The following is a 10,421-nucleotide window of genomic DNA, read 5'->3' on the forward strand; positions in this document are numbered from 1 at the left end:
ATAGATAGATAGATAGATAGATAGATAGATAGATAGATAGATAGATATATATATATATATAGATATATAGATATATATAGATATATAGATACATATATACATATATATATATAGATAGATATAGATATCTATATAGTGACCAGCTAAGAATATGAAGCCTGAGGTTAGATTTGATGAGATAGCTAGACATTTTAGATTACTTCACAATAAATAAGTTGAGACTTTGCTTATTGATACGTCTGAGGAAAAATCTACTAATCCCCACGAGCCAACGCAATACTACAAGAGTTCTAGTATCCTATCAATATGCAAGCAGTAGGATTTAAGACAAATAACTGAGCCCCGTGGCAAAGCAATACAACATCACTTGTCCTTTTAAAGTCTGCGTCTTTGTACGTGACAGTGAGCTGCATCTTGACAAGAAAGTATTTAAAGACAATTAATGCTCCTGTTATGCTCCGTTAGTGTGTGTTTTATGACACACACCGTGTAAACACACAGCATATGCCTGTGTGAGAGCACGTCGTTGTGCTCTGACTGTACTCTTGTGTGTCCGTTAAGCTGTTTATGTGATCGTACTCGCGGGTATGTTGAGCTTCGTCTGTGTAGGCGTGTATGTTATCGTCAGTGTGTCTCAGTGTTTATGTTCTTCTTGTGTCTCTTTGTTCTCCAGAGGTTTGCTGCTAAATTACCAATTGTATTAACAGGATCAGCTGTGTTTCCATTGCATTTCATAACATAGTCACTGCCAGCTCACCTTTCCTGTTTTTGTCTGCCTTTTGTTACAACATTAAAAAGAAAGAAAAAAACACTGGAAGTGGTGGTGAAGTCTGCCAAGAAACTGGCGTGTTTTTGCCAGAATCATTTTAAGAATGGTAAGGAAGAGACAGTTTGATGTGTTTGGAATTAAAACACATTTGTTTTAAATGACCCCTGGTAGTTTAGATTCTACTTTTAAGTTGTCAACGAGTAAACTAAGGCTGTTGTCTGTCAATCACTACTTGGTAAAGAACGTTTTGTAATGGTATCCAATAGTATGTGCTCGTCTAGCCTTCCTCAATACATTCCCAGTTTCCTCCCACTTCATTAAGTGAAACGTTTCTTCAAATCTATAAACTCAGGATCTATGATGTGTGTGTGCGCGTTTCTCCCACTCCGCAACACAAAGGGGCAGATTCACAGCCCACGTAGCAACAAGCCCTGATTGGCTGAGAGGCCCTTAGTACACTTCCAGCTGAGGAAGAACCATTCTTCTGTTTTGTGAACTCAGCTGCTGTTATTCTCCCACTGTCAAAAAACAAACACACACACTCGACCCAGACAGACCCACCACCATGCCCTCTCTCTGACACGCGTCATTGTCAGCCATGAAGAAAGCTGTTGTTTAGAAGCTCAGCAACTAGCGAGCACACTATTGAAGTCACATGGTAAACAACCTCTGAGCCTGTGGAAACAACTTTTCGTCATGAGCACTTAACCGACAGAACTCATCTCAGCTGAAGAGGGAAAAAGTAACTGTAAGGCTCTGTCTATGCTAGGCCATGATTACTTCCTTCACATGTCCATGTCTCACCTTTCCGTACGGCTTTCTGAAATGGCCATAGAGAACAAACATCCCATATTTTACTAACATAGTTGCGCATTTAGGATTAGTAGGTCATCTATTTTAAACTCACACTTGCTGCAGTTCATTTCTGTCGAGTCCATGCACACAAATCCCAGTAAAATCACTTGTGCTGTTCAGCTTTCTTACGGCATCAGGTCGGTTCTGTAGAATGAAAGCGGCAGAAACAATGGCAGCCTATCACGGTAAGGTAACAGTGGCTGACCGAGTGCTGCATGCCTTTAACCAGGCCGGTTACAGCCTTTGATTCAGATTTAAAAAAAAACAAAAAACCTGCATACTCTCTGCCAACTCCGGACCACAAAGGCTGTAAATTAAAATCCCCGACCTTGGTTAGGAATGATTTACAGTATGCTCTCTCAAACTCCAACAACCATAGCAACTGCAGTCCTTGAGTAAGGTACTTAAAGCCGCTGTTATTCAGATGAGTTGCTCGGTGGCTGAAAGAGGAAGGCTGGTTTTCACTGGGCAGCTTCAAGGTGCCAACGCATTTGGCTGAGTAAATGTCAAGCAGAGAAAACGCTGAAGAAAATGCTGTGTGCTGTAAACTTTCAAGAGATTGTATAAATGACCCATGAATACTTAATGAGGTAGGCATACGAGTGGCTAAAGAGGACTTAAGTGCATGTGTGACATTTACACGTTCATAACAAGTCATCACACCGCTCTCTCCTCAATCTTCCTCTCGTCTTTCCTGAAATGCTAGAAAAGTTGATCTTCAGACGCAGTGACCTACAGGTTGTAAAAAAAATAATGTTCTGGAAACTCATTTTTTTTACTCTGCAGGCCACTTAATTGAACTGTGTGCACAGACAAAGTCTCCTCGACCAATTCCTACCTTCCATTATGGCAACGTCGGACACTAAATATTTCCTAGAGCTGCTTCAATGTCAGCAAGCGGCCTGATGGTGTCTACAGGACACTAGGGCAGTAGGACAACCAGCCTCTCTCTGTAACCAAAAGCCGCCCTGTCCAACATGAATGCACAGGCCTTTGACCTCCCCTGTGCTGCTCATGCCAATTTCTACAAAGGGGAGTCCAAAATGAGCAACCCGAGCAGCGTAACGAAAAGTGTGTCAGTTGTGGCACAATCCGATCGTGGGAGGGGGTGGTGGTTAACTGGAATTAACCGCTTCGGACCAAAAAAAGCACAAGGCTTGATGTTCCGAGAGAAAAAAAAAAAAAAAAAAACCCTCAGTGCATTCTCTTACTGAATGATTCATCTGACACAAAAAAGGCCATCGAACAGCTCTGGTTCACCTTCTCTCCTTTCATTAGTATACCGTATTACATGTATTTATGATCTAGAACTACCTTTTCTAAACAACATTAACAGTATGTTTCCACACAAAAAAACAAACAAAAAAAAAACAAAAAAAAACAGATGATTAACCCAGTTCAACAGGACAGACTGACTGGCAGCATGAAGCAGCACTGGGGGTGAAAGGGGAATCGCCTCGCTCATTATTGAGGCCTGTTGGCCTGAAAGCGATGAGATGAGACAATGGAGAGAAGGACAGGGGATAGTTGTGATGAGTCTCAAATTGAGTTAACCTCACGCTCTTGTGAATAAACAATGTGCCTCCGTAAACAGAGACTTGGGAGTTTGTGTAAACATGATTCTATCACTTTAAAGGAATAGTTCCCATTAGAGATGGATCAATTATCGCTCCATGGATATTCTTTTTTTGTCTTGTTTAATCAGTATTAGTGTACTCCCAGAGTGACAGCACAGATTGCAGGCCATAGAAAACTCTTCAATCCAACTGTCTCTTTTTCTTTATTTCCTCATTCATTTAAGAGAAATTCTGCTGCCATTGTGCTTTATGAACACTACTGAGAGCTAATGTTTTTCATGTCGTCATCCAACAATCAATATATACACGCTGGTCAATCTGTCAGGCCCTACTGTCACCTACTTCCTTTGTGTGCTTTAGATAGTAAGTCAAGCAAGCTCTCTTTCTGTCAACAAGCTTTTCGTTAAGATATTATCTGCAGATAGTGGTGGTGGTGGTGTTAAGTACTGAGGTGTTACAGTAGCTGAAACTATGCGACGTGACTCAGAGGACGGGAGAGAAAAAGAGAGGAGGGGAGAGGGAGATACCAGAAGAGAAGACGTTATTTCACTCGAAAATGTCAGAAAATGGTGAAAAATGTCATTCAACGTTTTCCAAAGATAACATTCACAAATGTCTTGTTTGGCCCAAAACTCAAAGATATTTAGTTTACGGTCATAATAGAATAAAGAAACCAGAAAATACTCACATCTGAGAAGCTGAAACTTGTTTTTCTGACAAAATTACTCAAAACCGATTAATTGATTATCAAAATAGTTAGACAACTTAATAGTGGACAACTAAATCGATTAAATGCTGCAGCTCCAGAGGTCAACAGCAAATAATAGTTCATGAAGTCTCTGTACTACACGTTTGTACTTTTTAGCTACTTCATTCACACCCTCAGATGAAGAAGAGACATAACCGAAGACAAACTTAATATGCCAAAAGACAGACAGAAATAAAGACACAGAAATGCACAAAAAGAGACAGCGCTCCCACATCTACACCACCCGTACCAGGAGAACACCACAGGGTCCAGATGGCTCTTCCTGGTCCTGCAGAGACGGCTGCCGGTTGGCTACGAGGAGCCACGGGGGCGGGAGGATGTGACGAGCACACCGGCAATAATGACATCACTGGCTCAGTGGCACCCTGGCAGCAGAAATGCGACCCATGCTGCTCCTCTCAGCTTTAGCCGGTCCAACACTAAGTCTGGGCGGTGTATTTATGCGTGTCCGTACAGCTCGTTAACACCGAGCCTCGATACAGAAGAGCTGTACTAAATGTGTAAGGATCACTGTGCACATGACCCGAAGAAGAGTCTGTGTGCTAAATAAAATGTCCTAGCATTACGTAAGAGCGTTGCTGGACTGGGAGTCCAATCCAATAGAGCGGCTATAGGCACGGCTAGGCTACTTACAGTCAAACCTGTCACAACAACATTTATTTAGGCTGATTACTCCGGGGCCCTGGATAGAAAGTCACAGCTGAATGCCGACCCAGTATTGGTATTCATTGCTAAAGGCAGCTCTGAATCTCGCTGTACAATGAGGGAGTCCAACATCCACGTTCAGTGCAGCTGGGTGGTGGTGTATGGAAAAGGTGATATGGTGAAATGCTCGTGTTGACTTCAATTAGCTGATGTAATATTATTTATGCGTAAATAGGAATATCCTTAGGTGAGGGGAAAAATAAAACCTTTAAAATAAATCTTAATGAAATACAACATTAGGGGTTTCAATGTGTCTGTTTCTGGTGTGTTGCGTTTAGTTACCAATGATCATACATGTTATAGGTAACAACAAATATGAAAAAAAAGACAGCACCTTCAACCAGTCCATTTTTGATTGAGCTAGAAAACTTGAGAACGGAGTGCCAGTAAATAAACGAGTCGATAAAGACAGAAGGGGAAAAAATGATACGAATGAACTCTCACTGTGTGAGAGAAGTAAAACAGTAGAGAGCACCTGTTATGGCTGCCTCCCGCTATGAGGTAAATCAGTGACGAGGCAGGTGCTGTACGGGACAACTGTATGTCGCTCTGGGTTATCTGGGTCTCTCGTGAGAAAGAGTGTATACTAATTGGCAGAACATTTCCAAGAAAAGTTAAGTGCAGACATTTTTTTTTCATTTTAAAAAGCTTACGTTTTAATCGTGAGCTTCTTTGGGGGGGGGGGGGGGGAAATACACATGAAACACTAGGTCTTATGGCATGTTGTGGTTAAAAGTACGACCATTTAATCAAATTGTAACCGTGCACTGAATTCAGCAGCACACTTGTCAAAAGTACAGATAATTTGCCAGCATCCCAATAAATGAAAATTCAGTAAAATTACAAATCTTTATCTTTATCTTTAAACCCTAAGTTTGCACACGGCCCACACTGTCAGCTCGAACATTCAAAGTACTAGTTAAGCACTAGTTAACATGCTAGCTAGCTATCTCACCACATGGCACATTTCACAATGTATGGATTTGACAAATGAATGGATTTATTTGGAAAATCAATGAATTATGTCTTCTTATGATATGGCAGAAAAGTTAGTTTTTAATCAACATATGACAGAGTAAATAAAGCCTGGGCAGATAACCCCTACGTTTACATTTTGTTCCCAATAGATTCCTGTTAATTCCCATGGAAAGTGAATATTCCCGGAATTTTGTAACCCTAGGCTCGGATGTCTCAGGGCAGCTGTAATCTGGCTAAGCACACGGCAGAAGGCCGGCAGTGGAGTAAATTGGGTGAGGGGGGGGGGGGGCTTGTATTCAATTCCTCCTTAAAATGACTAATGACTTTAAACAGGAAGCAGCATACAAAAACACAAAATAACATAACAGAGAGCAGGAGTACAGCGCAGAGGATTGCCAGCTGACTGAGTCTTTCCAACATGACTGAATCTAAAGTCATCCCTCTGTATAATGTTTAATGTGTGTGTGGAAGAAAGAGTAGGGCTGTGGTTGAGGGCATAGAGGAAGCACGCAGTCGCCATTCTTAGCTCATTGCTCATACATTTCACCATATGAGCATCAAATACAACGTCTTTCGCTGGTAATGTCCCCTTCAGTGGTTGAGAAGAGGACCACAGTAGAGCAGAAACAGCCTATTTGTATGGTGTAAATTCCACTGTTTTACATGTGGAGATGGGAACACGCTTAAACAAAATGATGTCTTTAAGGATACAAATAAAACTCAGCTTTACCACACTTCAGCTGAAACGGTTTTGAAACCCGATGAGGCGAGCCATGCCTTCCCTGACTGGTGTGAACAGGTCGAGAGTTTTTCCAACAGCAGCTCTTTAAGGGACCTGTAAAAGCTGTCAGTTGAGCATTCGTGGTTCAGCGGCACAGCGCTTATTAGCCAGTAGCAATCGGTTGGCGTACTCTCTGCCACAGTCACGGTCTCCTCACACCCCGCATGTACTCACACACACACACACACTCACACACACACACACACTCACACACATGCCATCCTGACTCACAGAAAAACAAGGGGGTCAGATGACTCTGGTTGGGCCCCTGAGCAGAAGACAAGTGCTCCTCTTCTAAATTTATAACAAAAGCATGGCTCACAAAGAGACCATGAAGAAAACTCTGCTCTCGTGAAGTCTAACTTCTTTGTTTTCATCAGGAGCTGAGGTTTGTCTAAAACAGGGTTCTCAACTGACCCCAGTTCTGCTCTTTGTTTTTCAGTTTGATATGTACACTCGACGGCATCGTACCAATAATGCCTAAGATAACATAAGGCTGTAACAAGACATCACTACTTATGTGGCAACATCTAACCATGTTGTGGCAGCAGTGACTAAGAAACTCAATTTGGATTGTTCACATCAGCCCGACACGGGATCTGTTTATTAAGGTCAACATCTGCACACACAGACACAGTAAGGTATGGTACTGCCTGAATCCATCACCTCATCACCCACCCAAAGCCTTGGCTTGACTTGACTTGACTTTCACACCCACTTGACCAGGAGGTCGTAGCCTTTGACACTTGTTGCAGGAGTTTCAGTGTAAGACGCACATGTCTGGACTTGTCCCCCCGTTCGAACTTAATATAGCTGAGCTCTCCTAGGAACCCTCAATCCAGCGTCAGAGCAGTGAAACCGCCTGCCTTGACTTTGCCGTGTTCCAAGCTACTCAGTAAACAGCCTCTGTCACCACTGCGGCCCGGTTCTCTGAGACCAGGGAGAGGAGAGAGGCAACAGAAGGGGAGTGTGGGTGTGTGTGTGTGTGTGTGTGTGTGTGTGTATGTGTGTGGGAGAGATGTGCCGTTCTCCACCACTGGAACGGAACAATAGCCAAATAACAATCGCCCCATCGTATCTGCCAGTCAAACAGGGAGCCACTGCTTGTAGATCAGCTTCTACTGGCTCATAATTAGAACATGACAGTGAGTGAGTGAGCAAACCTGCCGTGGTGACAATCTACAAAGGGTGAGGATCGGACTCACTGTAGCCAATCTGTCTTTTGTGGCTGATACAAAGCAAGCATACTGGAGTAGTTGGTTGTAAAATAATCTCAATATTCAAAGATTTGAGTCCTCAACAAACCACTCTTGCAACATGCAACAGAAAGTGTTGCTGTTCACAGTTGACCCAGCATGCCGTGCTGCATTATTAGTCTATAATTACACTGTACACAGTGTCCGCCAGTGTGCCCTTTATGCTGGCCAGTCACATCACACAGATGTCTGGGTCAGTCAAGGGACGGCAGGGCAAGCCTAGGGTTAAAGTCGAGGCCCGTATAGGGTACATGTGCCTCGTGGAGTCCCATTACCAGCATATTGTGCTCTAAGGAGGATCCCAGTCAGCAGCATGACTGCAGTTGCATAACCTATGCAAAAAAACAACAACCACAATCCGACTATCCCTGATTGACTGCAGCTAATTTCACCATGACAAAGAACAATGGCCCTCCACTGCTTCCATATGGTGCTATTGTGTTGTTGACAACCGATCACGTCAGCTGTAACCCTGGATCACAAACAACTGTGTACACTCAATCACAAAATGAACAATAGCTCGTACGAGGAAGGAGCTGAAACGACACCTAATGTTAATTGTGTCAGGGCACAGATTAAGACACAGTCCGAAATCCCCTTCATAAATTAATGCAATAATACAATGAACCTAGTTACTTTGAAGCAAACAAGGGTGTCCACTCTTGTCCCTGCTTCACCTCTTGCTGCAGAGACAGGGACATGTAAACAGGTTGCAGAGCATACGGCAGGAGCCTGATTTACACAACAGGGTGGGTGTCAAGAACACTTTGCAGCAGCCTCCTGCATGAGACCGTCAAAACAAGAGCTCCTGGAAAAGGGAACAGCACTTGCTACGAGACGATCTTGCAGGTTATACGTTGATGCCGATAAAATGGGGGAAAAGAAACAGCTGACATTTGGGTTAACATCCAAAAAAACTAGAGCAGTTTGTTTGTGTGCACGAGTCCTCATTGACCTGGGTCAGGTCTTTGTTAATTCACATAACCAGTGACCAGGATGACCAGCTGTTACGCAACACCCTGGCCTGGTTCTTCTCTCAGGGTGATGATGGGGGTACAGTCAGTCCACTAAAGCTGCATGCACAGCATCAAGTCCACTCTACATGTGTCTGTGTGCTCTCCACGTACCTCTCTCCGACTTCATGTTGTCCAGTGTCATCAGGTCGCCTTCACGATCTCCTGTAGGGTCTTCTCAGTAGTCTCTTTCACTCCGCGTGGACCCCCCCCCCCCCCCAAAAACCCTCTCTGTGACTGAGACCTGCTAGTATTAGCTAAGCAATAATATCAGCTTTGGTGCCTTGTGTGTTGGTGCCAGCTTCTGCCCCCCTATCCAACAACAAAGCATTGCTTTGTTAGCATGCTACTACTGTACGCTTCCATCGAGTCGCACTGTATTGTCCGACTAGACTAACACAAAGACAGCTGATAGCCAAGTCGCAGTTAGCGTTTAGGTAATGGAGTTGTCAGTCGGCTTGCTAGCGAGTAAACCAACCGGACTACTAGTGATGTGAACTAGCACGCTGGCTACTCTCACAGCTCGTCTCAAATTCCACCACCTAAACCACAGTTACGTCGCGATGCATCTCTGTGTCCCCCTCTCCTGTAACATGGGCTACTCACAACGACTCCGGGGGGCTCACTAACTCTGCAGTAACTAACCAGCTAACTTAATCAGTCACTTGTTTGGTTAAGCGTCTACTGGTGACGACGACCTCCCAAACACCCCGAGCCCAATATAGCGCAGGTAGCCACCGTTGAGCTGAAAATATACCGATTCCGATGACGGACGGTCTCGGTGTTTTTCTTTTTTTTTCTGCTACGACGAGAACATTATTCAGAGCATTATTCTTCTCACGAAACGTTAAACCGGTGACATCACACCGATATGATCCGCTTTCTATCCATCTCCAGCCTTCGATTAGTCGCCATCTATTCAACGTTACAAACGCCACCTGTGCTGACTTCCCTTTGCGATCTTCATTAAAACTTTTTTTCAAACCAACAACAAATAGACTCTAACGTAACTCCGCTTCGTAGCAGAGGGCAACGTTTTTTCCCCCGCGAGCGTTTACTCGGGTAGAATATGCTAATTCAGCGCTGACAGACCAGTTGACTTGCTGAAATAAGAAAGACTAGGCCGATACTGACATTATTCAGACGACATGTAGATGAAACAGTGAATCCTCCTAGTCGTGATGCTCACAGTCTGCTGCCTCCCCTCCTCACATCCCTCCCTCACTGCTTGTCAAAACAGATCAGCGCAGCTCTGGTCACGTGTCCCAACAACAGCCCCCGCCGTCACTTCCTCCCTCTCTGCCAGGCCGGCCTCGCATGAACTCGCAGCCATACCAGCCGCTAAAGTTACAAGTGGTACCAGAAACTTGTGAGGAAGACACGCGTCGTGCCTGTTGAAAAACCTGAATATGTTTCTGTAAAGTTCTGTCGCGTCACTGACAGAACTGCACGAACAAGAGATGGGCTACTCTCTGCACGCTGATTGGTCGGTGGAATTCGATGAGCGTTCACGTGCACACATGAGGGTTCGTTTTTTTCCCGTCGTGAACATTTTGTTCCGTGGCTTGCTTTGGCTTATAGGACGCCAAAGATCGTCTGTGTTCAAGGTAATGCGGGTAATATGTTGTAGTTCAAAGTCTTAACTGGCCAAGAGGAGTTCCTGGCGAAGGCATTAGTTATTAACTTTTGATTCTTTTTGACATCTAAAATGAATTCAT

General features: G+C 44.0%; 1 protein-coding gene across 1 annotated transcript in view; it reads right to left on the minus strand.

Moving 5' to 3' along the window:
- atosa (atos homolog A) overlaps positions 1-10,210 on the minus strand; it is a 31,867-nt gene extending 21,657 nt beyond the window's left edge. The window contains exon 1 of the mRNA XM_031848300.1: positions 8,818-10,210. Coding sequence (XP_031704160.1) covers positions 8,818-8,848 — 31 coding nt within the window. The 5' untranslated portion in view covers positions 8,849-10,210. The remainder of the gene's footprint in view (positions 1-8,817) is intronic.
- Positions 10,211-10,421: the final 211 nt, after the last annotated feature.

The sequence above is a fragment of the Anarrhichthys ocellatus genome, unplaced genomic scaffold, assembly GCF_004355925.1.
Source record: "Anarrhichthys ocellatus isolate YVR2014 unplaced genomic scaffold, GSC_Weel_1.0 scaffold8, whole genome shotgun sequence".
Taxonomy (NCBI): Eukaryota; Metazoa; Chordata; class Actinopteri; order Perciformes; family Anarhichadidae; genus Anarrhichthys; species Anarrhichthys ocellatus.